The sequence below is a fragment of the Rhincodon typus genome, chromosome 22 (genome assembly GCF_021869965.1).
Source record: "Rhincodon typus isolate 14 chromosome 22, sRhiTyp1.1, whole genome shotgun sequence".
NCBI lineage: Eukaryota > Metazoa > Chordata > Chondrichthyes > Orectolobiformes > Rhincodontidae > Rhincodon > Rhincodon typus.
In genome coordinates, this window is record NC_063353.1 from 37,648,245 (window position 1) to 37,664,038 (window position 15,794).

Consider the following 15,794-nt stretch of genomic DNA (forward strand, 5'->3'; position numbering starts at 1 on the left):
CTCTGATGCTGCTTGGCCTGCTGTGTTCATCCAGCTCTACACCTTGTTATCTCAACTTAACTATAAATGCTTCTGGCTATCAAGATCAGTATGCAAAAGGTAGCAAATGCATCATTTCATTTTATCTCTAAATGCCTTCCATAAATCTGGTTCATGTTAGATTACTTGTGCGTGAGTAACTGATTTTAGATGCTTAAAATAACAAAAGGGGCACTGCAGCTAGAAACTAAAATTGCACTTGGAATAACGGTTTAACTTGACACAAGGGCACACTGCTCTAAAATTGCAAGAATTCACCATTTTAAAACTGGTTTAAAATCAGTTCCAAAGAAGTTAATAAATCAATCATTGATGTTAATATCATTGAATGATTGAATATATATTCACGTTATCAATAAACTATTCTGTAACACTTCAAAACTAAGTTTCAAATTAGAGAGGTTGCAGAAAAACCAATAAAAACTGAAGTTTACTACTGCGTCATTAGGGAAAATTAAGGGAGCACAAATTTTTTAAAAAGTGTTCCCCAGGCCTGCTTGAGTGCGCTTTCTGGTAGGCACTGCAGAACAGCACTAGAAAATGTCAGAAATGAGGTAATTTTCCTTTCTCCATTCAGGAAATAGTGTATTTGACAGTTACTGGTAACTTGGAAAAAGCAAACAGATTTCCATAGAAGTAAAAAGAGGCAAATCACTTACAAACAGGTATATGGATTTTAAATGGCTTGTGGTGCTGCAGTTCCGAACAAGAGAGTTACCAGACTTAAAAAAGTTAACTCTGCTTTCTCCACACAAATGATGGCACATCTGCAATTTCTGTTTTTGTTGGAGCAATACACTGTGCCTTGACTCCCATAAATGATTGGAAGTGCCCTTCTTCAGGCAACTGAGCCATAAATCTCCAATGACCTATCACGTTAGTATCAGGGAAATCCAAGCATCCTGAATGAGATATCGACTCCTGCACTTTCACGAGTTATTTACACCACTACTCCCTATGCAGTACATCAGGATCTATCTTGCTTTACAACTTCATCTTTAGAGTAAATCTTTGAGAGTTATTGTTTTAAATCTCATTTATGTGAAAATACATCTTTTGTTGCTCCAAAGCTGTTGGAAGATTAATTGTCCATCATTGGTATTGGAAATTCTCGGGGTTAGTTGAACTTTTTCCAATTTTCATTGCTTCCATCACCACTTTGGCAAACTAATGCTGAAATTTCAAGGCATAGCATCCATCATGCTCTTCACATAGAAACATTCTATGTAATCAGTACAGTATGTGTCAGGGAAGAATAAGGATGCAGGCAACTTTTCTTTTGTCTTCCATACATTTAAACGAAGGCCCATTTTCTTATATGTTTCAAAAAGTTGAGTCTGGGCTCCAACATTAGTGTCGCTTGCTTACTATAGCTCGACAGGGGTTTGGGTAGTCTGGGTTCTGAACTGCAGTTGTTGTAGGTTAAACAGTTTCCTCCTTGTCTTGTAAATCAATTTTACACCAGTGGGAAGCTTGATGGACATGGAGTGGAATATTACAGCAACAAAGATGGAGAAGAGACCTGATGCAATGACACCAATTTGCTCTGTTGGTCAAGATCATAGCTTGCATGCTAGTGTGCAGCAGGCACAGAGTACAAAAGAATTTGAGGGCAACCAAGTTTGAGAAGAAGGACTCTCCAAAATGTGATCAAAGCTGTAGAAAGCAAAGAATAATTTTTGGAATTTGGATTTTTTAAAAAGAGGCAAGAGTATGGATGTGGGTTACTGCTTTGCAGTTTTTTGTTAAAAAAGGTCAGAAAGTCATTCTGGAACAATTACTTAGATGCACCAGCTCCAAAAAGAAATGTGACTGCAATAAACAGCGTAGGGTAACTGATGGAGTGCTAATGGAATAAGATGCTTATGACAAGCATTGGAAATACCTTAGTCATTCATTTTGTTTTGACTTTAGTTCAGAAAAACACCACAGATTCTCATGAGAAGAATCAAGAGAGTTGTGATCAGAAACAGGTTCTAGCTTCTCTCTCAGCAGATTGAATTCAATTCAGAGAAAACCAGACCTGGGGCAGTGAGGTGGGTGGGGCGAGAGGAGAGGAGAGAAAAAAAAAAAGAGGGAGAGCAGGAGAGAACAGAGAAAACTTGTCTGTTTAATTTCTTTTAAGCAATAAGCTTCTGTTCTGCTTCCCAGATGAGGGAGATGAGCCCGTGTATGCGAGAAAAGACCAATTAAAGAGAAGTGCACAACAGCAGCAAGCTCCAATATATAGCCTTTAACTAACCTTCAAAAGGTCTTTGTCTCTGCGAGCTGGAAGGCACTAATTGTTTTGATCCTAGCTGATGGTACCACTGGATAAGTTAAATCTCAGTGAAACTTGGATCACGCGTTTAATCTTTTTTCGGTTGGTTAATTAAGATTGTGGCTAGTAATTAAAACATTGACAGGAATGTGGCAGATTTTAAAAAAAAACAAAAAATTTATGACACAAACGAAAGGGAACATAACCAACATGTGCTCTCTTTTCACGACTGACATCAGCTTCAAGAAAAGAGGTAAGACCTTTTGTACTAGTACAAGGGGATATCTCTGCTAGCCACCACAGGGTGGATCATTGCAAAAATCCACCTCAGTCATCTTCTCCCAGTGACTGAAGGGCTCCTCCTGGAGTCAAAATACTGATTATGTCCATCAAGAGACAACCTATCCATCAATGGGCAGAGTTCCAGGATTTTGATTCAGTCAGTCAAAGTGACAACAAAACAGAACTAGTTTCAGACGGGATGATTCTGGTTTGGAGGGGAGATTGCAGTTAATATATCTGCTTTATTCGTTCACCTAGTTGATAAACAATCATGGTTTTGTAAAGTGCCACCTGACAGAGCCTTGGTGAATTGAAGCAGCACACTCTGGTCAGTGTACACTGCTGCCATTGTCAACTAGTAGGAGTGAATGGGGTGCTAGTCAAATACATGCTTGGTTTAGGATGACATCAAGCTTTGAAAGGGTTGCAGAGCTTCACTCAATCAAGAATATGAGAAAACACCAAGAGCAGACCATACATCTGTTGAAGTTGCCCATGCTTGAATATGACAAAATAGTTATTTAACTGATACAGACAAAGTTTTGGCAAAGATCTGTAGCTCAGGCTGGGAGTGAGGTTGTTGACTTGCTCGCAGACTTTTTGGTCGCCATGCTAGGTGACATCATCAGTGGAGCCTTCAATGAAGCGATGTTATTCTACTCCGTTTGGAATGTATATTTTATTTCCGGTTTTGATCTGCATGGGTTTGTCCCAGTTAAACTGATGGCCTTCATTATCTGAGTGTGCCGATATTAAGGGAAGCTCCTCATGCCATTTTGTTGCATATTGATGTTCACGAGTTCTGATGTTTCCTCTGTCTGTCTGATGTAACGTTTGTGGCAGTCCTTACATGGTATTTTGTAAACCACGTTGGTTCTGCATGTTGTGGAAATGGGGTCTTTAATCCATGAGTGTTTGTTGTAGAATGGCTGTGGGCTACCATGATTTCTAGTGGTCTTAGGAGTCTCGGTATCAGTTCTGATATGCTGTTGATGTAGGGCAGTATGGCCAGTGTGTTAGGGCATACACCTGTTGTTGTCTGTTTAGTAGGCATCTGTGGATGAAGTCCAATGGAGTTCCAAATCTCAGTATACAAAAAAGCAACCCATACTGATCAAATCCTCAACTTCCACAGCAACCACACCAATGTCCACAAACAAAGCTGCATTAGGATCCTATTTAAACAGGCCAGGACATTCTGCAACACCCCAAACTTACGCAGGAGAGGGGAAGAGCACCTACGCAAAACTCCTCGCTATAAAACAGATATCCCTGCAACTTCATCCACAGATGCCTAACAAACAGGCAACAACAAGAGGACGCAGTATGCCCTAACACACTGGCCACACTGTCCTACATCAAAAACATATCGGAACTGACAACGAGACTCCCAAGACCACTAGAAATCATGGCAGCCCACAAGCTCACAGCCACTCCATGACAAACACCCAGGATTAAAAGACCCCATTCCCACAACATGCAGAGCCAACATGGTTTACAAAATACCATGCAATGACTGCAACAAGCATTACATTGGACAGACAGGAAGGAAACTAGCCATCAGAATACACGAACATCAACTAGCAGCAAAATGGCATGACAAACTTTCCTTCATATAGATAAACACAGACAACAAAGGCCATCAGTTTAACTGGGACAAGGTAGCCATAGTAGCCCAAGCCAAACACAGACATTCACAGGAATTCCTAGAGGCATGGTTCTTCACCCGTAATGCAATCAACAAACACATAGAATTGGACCCCATACACAAACCCATACAGATCAAAATGGGAAATGACGCTACTCACCATAACAGATTAAACAGTATAAATGTTGAGCAGAGTAGAATAACATCACTTCATTGGAAGCTCCACCGACAATGTCACCTGGCATGGCGACGAACAAGGCAGCTCAGCGAGCAAGTTCATAAACCCACAGACAATCAAAGGAAATGTTAGGTGAAGCATTTCATATAACTCAAATCCTGACCTTCACAGCAAGACAACATAATGCCCGAGTCTCAGTAAGATAGGACTAGAACGCAAACAAACAGTCAGGCTCTGAAAAGACAGCTCAGATGAAAATCATCCGATTTGAGATTTCCAATTTTTGTATGAAATAGAAAGGGAAAGCTTTACCTACTTGAGAAGAGGTTCTTAAGTAATTATAATTACATATTAGAGTACAAATTGCTACAGGAATAAAAGTTTGAATTTATTAGATACTGGGGAGTTAAATTTCTGAAGGCAGTTAGCCTTGCATGCAGAGACTAGTTTCGATAAACACAATTTTTTCTCCATCAGCATGGCTAGAACAAAAAAAGGTACAAACAAGATAACGTCATACAAGAACCAAGAGACAAGAGACAAATAACCTGGCAAGGGTGGGGGCAGAAATAATTTTAAACCAGGAGTTACCATGGCCGAGAAAACAACCAATTGCCACTTCGCAAGTCGGATAACAGGGAAGCTGTTCCTGAAATTGTTAGCTTTGTCACAGATTCATAGCATTAATTTTAACTAATTTATAAATAACTTTACCTTAGAGCTGATATTACAAATATTATAACAATTAGTAGAAATTAACAACTTTTTTTAATCTTCTGCACTAAGATCAGCAAGGGATATCAATTACATGACAATGCTTTTTCTTTATTTATAAGTGCTATGAGGGCTAGCTGGGCAGATAAGCAAATAAACAAAAGTCATTTGTAATAAGCAAATGTGCAATGCGTCTGGCAAATGTCTAGGAAGGGACATAATATCGGTGTTGGAATGTGGTCAATAATCCTAAAAGCCCAAAGACAGATAAGGGATCTAGCAAACAGCACAAGATGATGGGAGGACCCAAGGTGGACCATGAAGTTGTCAATCACTAATTATGTACGTACAGGATTAGATGTGTAGGTCAGAATGGGTGTGGCAAGCAATGATGTCAACGTTGCATGTAACCATTATAACATGCTATATATAAATATCCTGTACTTTATTGAGAAAGGAAGAGTGTCACTGACCTCCGATCTGAGCTGTATTTAAGACAGCAACTGCATTGCACGTGAAAGCTAGATTCAGAGTGGTCTCTGGCCTCTCCCATATGTAGTAAAGGACCTCCACTAAAGATAGATTTGTACTGCTGAAGATGGGCCTCGGTTCCTCTAAAATCCTTCTCCCACACAAACCCTGAAGCCTACTCCAACAGCTAAAAGATAAATCAGTGCTAATCTTTGGGCCTCAACTCCATTTCCCGCTCACCTCCCTAAATCCCAGATTCCTTGACAAGTTAGTAACCTGCCTAAGTGGCCTTAATTCTTTTCTCTATTCTTTACTGGGACTTGATCATCATTGTTAAGGCCAGCATTTATGGCCCAACTTTAATGCCCTTTACAGAGTGGCTTGCTGGGCCATTTCAGAGGATAGTTGAGTCAGCCCTCTACTGTGGAATTGGAGCTACATGTAGGCCAGATTTCCTTTACTAAAAACTCATGCATTCACCAATGTCATTCAACGATAATCACCAAGTTTCATGATCATGATTGAGATTTGCTTTGAATTCCAAAAAATTATATGAAATGCCATCATGGGATTTGAAACCATCTGCTAAATGCACTAAGCCAAAAAGAACAGAACAGCAGATGCTGGAAATCACAAACAAAAACAGAAATTGCTGGAGAAACTCAGCAGGTCTGGCAACATCTGTGCACAGAAAGCAGAGTTAACATTTCAGGTTCAGTGACACTTCTTTGGAAGTGTTTTTAGCTCAGAAAAGGTTGGTGTATATGCTAGAGCTGTCAGATGGGCCAGGGGAGGGCAGAGTAAATGCTCACTGGAAGTGGTGCCCAGAGAGCAAGAAGGAAAAGGAACAATTGGGAATTCTAAAAGATCAGCCTGGAGAGAGTCAGCAGCTGCTAATGGGGACCATAAGTGGCTGACAATGGGTTGTTTGTGGTAGCAGCTCTTGTGACAACAGATTTGGTGTATGGAGGTTGGGTTAACGACATGAGAGAAGGTGCTCAAGTCCTAAAATTATTAAACTCAATATTCCATCCAGAAGGCTGCAGGTTCTCCAAGTGGAAAACAAAATGCTGTTCTTCCAGCCTGCACTAAACTTCACTGGAGCACTGCTCCAAACCAGAGTTAAGATGTTGGCCAGAGAACACCATAGGGTGTTCAAATGGCAGACAACAGGAAGCTCAGGTCATTGAGGACAAAATGCAAGTGTTTTGCAAAGCAATTGACCAGTTTGCATTGCATCTCCACAATGCAAAGTAACCCACACTGTACACAGCAAATTATAGTAGACTAGATCGAGTGAAGTGCAGATAAATTGTTGCTTCATGTGGAAGGTATGTCTGGAGACTGGAGGCTCGGGTTGGACTGGAACAAAATTTTCCACATACACTACTTCCATGAACGCACCTTCGAGTTGATGCAAGTGAAAGGAGTTAGAGAACTTGTTCAAAGTGAGAACGTGCTTGACCGGGCAGAGAAGGGTGGTAAAGGATGGGGATGTTTCAAGTCGTTTTTTTTCTAGGAAGAAGCAGAGAGCCCAGATACAATTCTGATGCGGAATGGGCAAATAAAGAGAGAGATTGCATATTCCTGAAGCATTAGCTTGGGCCTCCGGATTGTTTACCCAGTGACACTATTGTCAAATACGTCACTGGAAGAAAACATAAGGCCAACTTAAAAAAGTGAAGCTCCTTGATTTTTTTTTTAAAAAAAGGAATGGATGCGCAAGATCAACTCAAGGAGCTTGCAACAGTTTGGGGATAACTGATATCAATCTACACAGGTCAAATTAAATGCTCTTCTGGTGTAAAAAAAGTTACATTAAATAATCACAGTATAAAATGTCCAACCAGATACAGAGCAATGTGCAAAATGACATTTGACATATTTAGCGTTCTGAGCCACTTCATCATCTAATCTGAAGGATTATTTCTCTTATGAGAAGACTGTCAGTTACTGATGATACTGCTTACCATTTATAACTGATCTTTAATAACAATTTCTTGAAGAAATGTCACTGAAACATTGTCATTGTCAATCTTTCAAATAGCTTTCCTACTCTCAAAATGAAACAAAAATCACATTCACAACGCCTCGCAATACAAGTTCAAAACACAGAGGTCAATAAACATCAGAAAGAGCAGTCTTTTTCAACGGTGATCCCATAACACCAAAACTACTAACCTAAAGCTGCAAAAATGCACCGGTGTAATTCTAACAATTCTTGATTTTATTTTAGTCTTGTGCAGTTGACGTTTATATTTCTGTTCTCACTTATATCTCATTTTTTCTCAACCACATTCCATACTGACCCAATTTTGTTTTTATCCCGGCTTTGATTGCCCACACGACTTGTGGATTTAATGTACAGGTGGCGGTGTAACTCATCAATTAGCACCAAATGCATGTTCAATTTCTTGCTGTGGAGCTCTAGACGCAGATCGCTCAGTCCTTCCACCTGCAGCAGCTGTCCCTCCAAAGAATCTACTGCAGAGACCTAAGACAGAAAACAAGAAGACAAAACAACACAACTGTGATTTTTGATTCCTATGTACCATTATTAACATCATCATTAATACTCCAAAGCTTGGGCCACCATGGCACAGTCTAAAACCCTGATTTTCCCCTGGGCAACACTTTGATTCAGCTCCTCATTATGTAATAACTACTGACACTCATTAAGATTTATGCAGTCCCTCATTTGATTGGACACATTGGGTATTGAGAGACAGGATATAGATCTATTCACATTTATCAGGTGAATAATCTATTTCAGCTACCAAGTGAGGACCCCAGCATCACAGATAGTGGGCTTCAAACAATTTGATTCACTCGACATAATATTAAGAAATCACTTAAGTTGTTGGAGCCGCACACATTTAGGCAAGTGCAGAGGACTCCCTCACACTCCTAAATTCTACGCTGGACATGGTGAACAGATTTTGGGGAGTTAAGAAGTGAGTTGCACACTGCAGAATTCCCAACCTCTGACCTTTTTTCGGTAGCGCAGTATGTACACAGCAGTTAAGTTTCTGGTCAATGCTAAGTCCCACTGTTTTGATGGGAAAACAGTGATAGTATGGTCTTGGATGTGAAGGGGACATGATGACGACATTCTGTTTTGGTCTTTGACAGGCATTAAAAATGTGATATTCACATCACATGTCAGCCAAAGCCCAAATGCTGCTCAGGTCTTTCTGAACATGGGCATAGGCTGTTTCAATATATCATTTGTACATGGCTCTGAACACGAATATTCAACATTCCCACTAACCATTACATGAAGCTTTCAGACATGTAGAAAAAAAAGAGAGAGTGTAATGTTGGGTTCCAGAGGCATACACAGACAGAATTTCAATTGACACATTTCTACCTCTGCAACATGTTGAGACCATCACTATTTTTCTTGTAGTTTTCAGTTTTGGTTTGGAACTGAGAGTTTAAGTTGAGAATTGAATTTTGACCAGTCTGCTTTAAAAGAAAAGAAAAGGCAGATTTTTGCTCTTGGGACCTGGCCCGGAAAAATAATACAGGTTAATTACTAGTTAATGCTCGAAGGGCAATGCAGACGGTTTGACATTGAGGTGTTGTCAGGGCCTGGCAGTTGGTTAGATGTTAAATTGATCAAATGGAGGGAGGACTGATGATGGGCAGCCTTCTACAAAGAATGATACAAGACAAAAAAAGAGGAAAAAAAAAAAGAAGTTTGAACTGGTTCTGTTTTGGGCAGAAGGCAGTTTTGTTTTAGAAGTTTCCAGACTGGGGTTACGTGCTCTCCCATTATTATCCAGTCACTGGTTTGTTTAGAGTTTGAAAAAAGAATCCCAATCTGTAAGAAATAAGTACAAGTCTTCAGAGATCTGCAGACGCCGGTTGCATTGATGGGTGACTTTGGATTTCAAGCAAGGTAAACAATCATATATGTCTATAATATAACCCACCATCCAAGGCCTGGTATTCAGCATTGAAAAACAGTTATCAAACTGGCAAATTATGATACTTGTACTTTCTTTCTTATTGATCATCTTTCAACTGTGTCTCTATGAGACTGGGGGCTTACGCTTAAAAAAGATTGGGCTTAGATCATTTATCATGGTTCTGCTAATGTTACATGCTTAATAATATATCGTTAATTTTTGTTTACATTATAAACTTGGTGTCCAAGATCCATCATTTGCAAAGTTTGGTTATGAACAACTGAATAAATTTCAGGCTCATTAAGTGTTTTAATTTTACTGTCTTGCTAAGCCAGTGATACCGAGCCTATGTTGGTTTAGCAAGCTACCTCTCTACCATAACAAACAAGGTAGCTTAATACAATCCACCCGAGGGATACACAACAAACGTAAAACTTAAAATGACAACTTTTTAAAAAAAAAAAAAAAAAAAACACTTTCCACAACACACAAGCTGGCTGACAAGACAGACAGCATGCCAAAGAAAATTATTTCCGAGAAGAATGGCCTGGACAGAGTGGATGTTGGGAAGATGCTTCCATTGTAGGACAGACTACGACCCGAGGGCACAGCCTTGGAGAGTAAAGGGAAGACCCTTTTAGAACGGAGAGAAGGAGAAACTTCAGCCAGAGAGTGGTGAATCTATGGAATTGACTGCCACAGAAGGAAGGGTATACAGGCCAGGTCATTGACTACATTTTGACTGAGATAGATAGGTTCTTGATTATCAAGGGTTATAAGGAGAAAGCAGGAGAATGGGGTTGAGGAACTTATCAGCCATCATTGAATGGCAGAGCAGACTCGATGGGCCAAATGGCCTAATTTCTGCTCCTACGTCTTATGGTCTTAAAGAATGAATAGTTCTGCAGAAGCGATTTTTCTTTTTACTTCTCACGGGACCTGGGCTTCACTGGCTTTTATTCCCTGTCCCTAGGTGTCCTGGAGAAAGCAATTGCGAGCTGCCTTCTTAACCTGCTGCAGTCTATATGCTGCAGGTGGACCCACAAATGATGTTGCGGAAGGAATTCCAGGATTTTGACCCAGCGACAGTGAGGCAATAATACTATGTTCAAGTCAGGATGGCGAGTGGCTCGGAGGGCAACTTGCAGTTGGCAGTGTTCCCATGTAACTGCTTCCCTTGTTCTTCTAAATGCAAGTTGTCATGAATTTGGAAGGTGCTGTGTAACAATTTTTGGCAATTTTCTGCTGTGTATCTCGTAGACAGTATACACTGCTGCGACTGAGCTTGGGTTGTGGGGAGAGTGGATGCTTCTGGATGTGGTGCCCATCAAGTGGGCTGCTTGGGCTGGATAGTGTCAAGATTCTTTAGTGTTGTTGGAGCTGCACTCATCCAGGCAAGTGGGAAACATTCCATCACACTTCTGATTTGTGGCTTGTAGATGGTGGACAGGCTTTGCGAAAGTCAGGTAGCAACTTACTTGCAACAGTATTCCTCGCCTCTGACCTATTCTTGTAGCCACTGTATTCATACAGTGAGCCCAGCTGAGTTTCTGGTTCACGGTAACCCCAAGGCATTGACAGTCAGAGATTGACTGATGACAATGCCATTGCAGTGCTGAAATTATCTCTTTTTGAAGATGGTTATTGACGGGCATTTATGTAGCATGAATGTTACTTGCCATTGGTCAGCTCAAGCCTGGATATTGTCCAGGTCTTGTTGCATTTAGACACAGACTGCTTCATTATCTTAGGAGTTGCGAATGGTGCTGAGCATTGTACAATTATTGGTAAACATTCCAACTTCTGACCTAACATTAAAGGGAAGGTCATCAATAAAACATCAATTGGCTCAATGATGTCTTTCCACAGTGATCAGATTGCCCAATCAGAAGAAGCTTGGACAAGATTTCTTCCATAACTACATAAATTGACAACTAACTATTGAAAGAGCAGTTCTGATCATGTTCTATGAATTCACCTCCCTTCAATAAAACAACAGAGATGCACCAAAGGCTTCGGCACATCACTTAGCATCTGGAACTTCCTTGATGGAGTCATACAGCTGCAAGCTGATAACTTCAATAAGTATCACCATTTCAGCATAGTGTATTAACTAGGATAAAGGAAAGTAATTAAAACGGTGGTAAGTCAAGTCAAGTCAATATAAAGCATGTATTTATGTTTGTCACCAAAACAGACGTAAATTAATTTACACAACCTCCCCTCAGAACCACAAACCAAGAGAGTTTGTTATGGATGTATTAGTTGGGTAGATAAGAGGTGAACCAGAAGATGTAGTTTGCCTGGATTTTTTGGCATGGAAACGTATCAGATGAACATCTGGCAGCATCTGTAGAGAAAGAGAGTTGACTTTTCAATTCCTATGACACTTCATGACTACATGAGTTGATGATGAAGGGATGTTTGCAGAAGAAAAAAAAAGGAGAACAGGCTTGTCCAGTCTTGAAAGGCCAAATAAACTGCAACTCAGATAAAAGTAATTCATTGCACTGTTGCATCAAATGGCTGTCAGTCCTTTGCAGCCCTGCATGCAGCAAACTGGATACTCTCACTCTCTGGTTTGGTACACGTTGAATAAGTTTGCTCTTTAAACAGCCTATACCATTTCTTTTTGAAAATCCACTATTGCTTCCATTTGCAGAATCCTTTTCTTAGTCATTGCTCCATTTAAGTCAAAGATACCAATTACTTGGCTAATCAGTCTCTTAATATGTCTCATCACCTTCAAACGATGACTACAGATGGAATCCCAGGTCTCTGTTCCAAGTCAGAAGTTACACAACACCACCAGGTTATAGTCCAACAGATTAATTTGAAATCTCAAACTTTCAGAGCTTAGCCCTTCGTGAGGTAAGGTCATTACCTGACGAAGGGGCTACGCTCCAAAAGATTGTGATTTCAAGTAAACCTGTGGGACTATAACCTGGTGTTGTATGACTTCAGACTTTGTCCACCCAAGTCCAACATCAACACCTCCACATGATGTCTACCAACTGGTCCAATACACACTCTGGAACTTGCTATTAAGTTGACATTGCCACGAACCATTTTGTCTGACCAAATGGATCACCTTGTGCTTCTGTCTACTGGTAGTCTATGGATTCTGCTACCCCATCTGCATCAGGATACAGACAACTGATATCACTCCATTTGCAACACTTTCAATTTTGCTATAAATTGAGTAACTTTGGAAGTTTACTTGGCATTCCAAGATTCAAGTCATTTATAGATCACAAAAACAAAAAGCAACAGTCCTTGCCTCAGGGAATACCACAGTTTGCTATCCTCCCATGCAAAGTAACATTCAGGACTGAGAAGACGACAAGTTTCTTCACATAATTAGATATGAATCTTCAATTGTTGACATGAGAGGATTGTGGATATTCCACTACCAAGTACATCTAAGGCCTGGTTAGAATTTCAGTGTCTCAGGAAATCCAAGTATATAGGGAGTCAGGGACTAAGCGGAATTTACAGTCCAAGATTTGATACAATTGCTGTTAATATTGAAGAAGTTTTCAGTCTACTCCCACTCTGACATTGGTTTTGATGCATTACCAAGAAAACTGTTATTGAATTGATTTTGCTCTTAAAACAAGAAAGACCTTTTTGATTCTTTTGGATGTGAGCATTGCTACCAAGGACATCGTTTATTGCACATACAAAATTGCCCTTTCAAATGTTGTGTTCAACAGCTTTCTGGAACAACTGTAGCTCATCAACTACCAGTACATCCAGTGCTATCTGGAAGTGAGCTCCAGGATATTAATGGCACTGAACAAATAGCAATATAGTATCACACCAGGGTGAGATGTGGCTTTGAGGGGAACTTACAAATTGTGATGTTCTCTGCTACATTCATCCTTCCAGGTGGTCGAGGCTGTGGATTAGGAAGGTGCTGTAGAAGGGGCCCTGGTGAGTTACTGCAAAGTTTTGCTTATTTTTTTGGGTCAAATGGTGGCCATGTCCACCATTGGAAAAGGGAGAAAATGTCAAAAGGATAGATGAGCTGTTGATCAAGAAGTCTACAATGTTCTGGACTCTTTGGTTGGAGTGTTGTTGGATCCAATCAAGTGCTGAGTATTCCATCACACTCCTGACTTGTGCATTATAAATGATAGTCAGGCATTGGGGCAAGTTATCGGTTTCACAATTCAGTCTCGGACTTGCTCTTGTAACCATACAAGAATTAAGTCTCTGGTCAATGGTGTCCTGCCAGATGTATACAATGGCAGATTCAGTGATGATAATGCTATTGAATTGGCAAGCAGAGGTGACTAGATTCTCTGTTGGTGCAAACTGGCACTAAATGAGCCAAAACAAGAACATTTCTGAAATTTGGCTGGACCACTTAACATCCACTATGAATGTAATGATTGGAACAAGGTCAGGCAGGTGACTGCCTGACCATCAGCTGCCCAAGTGGGGCATGTTAACCTGGTGCAATCAGGGAGTCCTGGCTGACAAACAGGAGTGTCAGGGGCACTGTTCACTCTTGGAGCCAGCACCAAAGTAGTTGAGTCAGTACCCTCGACCGTGCACGTGTAAATAAAGGGTAACTTGGTGACGGGCTATCGGCCTTCATAAAGTTATTCCAGTGGCAGCGAGAGAAAAACATGGCCCTGAAGAGCCTCATTCACAACAGTCATTCATTTGAGGTAAACACCTCTGGCATCATGCCGGTATTTGGAAAGTTTGACTCGATTGATCCTGTCGGAGACTGGGCCCAGTATGTGGAAAGAACATGTTATGTCTTCTAGGCAACTGATATTGTGGCAGACAAAAAGCAATGAGTAATTCTCCTGACATTGTATGGACCAACAGCTTTTATGGTAATTAGGAGCCTAACTTTCCTTGAAGCACCAGATACTAAAACCTTCCAAGATTTGACAGATACAGTTAAGGAATCTTACAGCCCCAAAACTCCTCTAATTCAAAGACGCAATTGGTTTTATTCAGCAGTTTCACAACCAGGGGAATCAGTATTGGGATTTTTGACCAGGTTGAGACGACTGGCAGAGGCATGTAATCTTAGTTTAACCCTAAGGTGAGATGCTGAGACTATGTGGGATTAATGATAGGATCATGCAAAAGCACCTACTCGCTGAAGCCCAACTGGACTTCAAACAGGCACAAGTGGCATCAATCGTTAGAAAACGCAGCAAGTGGGGCTTATGAATTATAGTATTTTCCAACAGAATTAGCAACCTCGAGGGCAAATGCTGAACAGAGGAACCCTAGGTCAGCCCACAGTAAAAACCTCAAAACAAAGCCAAGCCTCAACCAAATGGTTAAAATTTGAGGGGGATCCAGGCAAGCAGGTTACTGCTGAAATGCAGACTCAAGACAGCAAAAGTCCCAGTAGGACTGAATTGACCAAGAGAATTTATAGGCCACTATCCAGGAGAGTGCACACTCTGGAAAGGCCACCTACATCTGTTTTGGCTGAGTTAAATTGCTTAGCAACATCCAAATCAAAATGAACATTTGGTTAAATGGTCACCTGGCTCTGAATGAGGTTGATACCGGTGCAGCTGTATCAGTGATTGCAGTACCAATCTTGACCAAAATTTGCTCTGGACTCCAACCCTTAAGTTTAAGTTTACGCAAGGCCTCAGCCAGGCTGAGAACCTATACCAGGGAACCCAACTGATTAAGAGTACTACTTTGGTTCCAGTCTCTTATGAGAAGCAGCAGGTTCAGTTACCATTGACTGTAGTAAAAGGCTCAGGCCCAAGTTTGCTGGGGCAAAATTGGTGACGATTCAAGTGGTGTGGCTCAAATTTTGCCATTAGAAAATGGCTGCCTGAGCGAATTCCTAATTAAATATGCAAAAGTTTTTCCAGATGGACTGGGGACCATCTGTAGAAAAAGCCCAACGTTGTGATTTAACCCTTCCTTTTCCTGAGCTCTACCCATAATGCCTCATTGCAAGATTCCTCTGATGTATCCTCCCTCAACCCAGCTGTGATGTGATCCTAATCAGCAATTCAACTCCCCCCACCCCTTTGTTTTCTTTTCTGTCCCATCTAAAACAGCGATATCCTGGAATGTTAAGCTGCCAGTCCTGCCCCTCCTTTTAACCGTGTCTCTGTAAAGGCAATAACATCATAATTCCATGCGGTAATCCACGCTCTTAGTTCATCGGTCTTACCTGTTATACTTGCGTTGAAGTAAATGCACTCCAGACCTCCAGTCCCTCCGAGCCCCCCGACACCCTTCTGCCTGCCCTTACTCTGCGCTATGTGTACCTCAGTCTCCTTTGTC

General features: G+C 40.9%; 1 protein-coding gene across 3 annotated transcripts in view; it reads right to left on the minus strand.

The window, feature by feature from the left end:
* The window catches only part of exoc4 (exocyst complex component 4), a 283,334-nt gene that overhangs the window by 245,555 nt on the left and 21,985 nt on the right, over positions 1-15,794 (minus strand). For all 3 annotated transcript variants that reach the window (XM_048610192.1, XM_048610194.1, XM_048610193.1), the window contains exon 3: positions 7,902-8,086. In XM_048610192.1, coding sequence (XP_048466149.1) covers positions 7,902-8,086 — 185 coding nt within the window. The remainder of the gene's footprint in view (positions 1-7,901; positions 8,087-15,794) is intronic.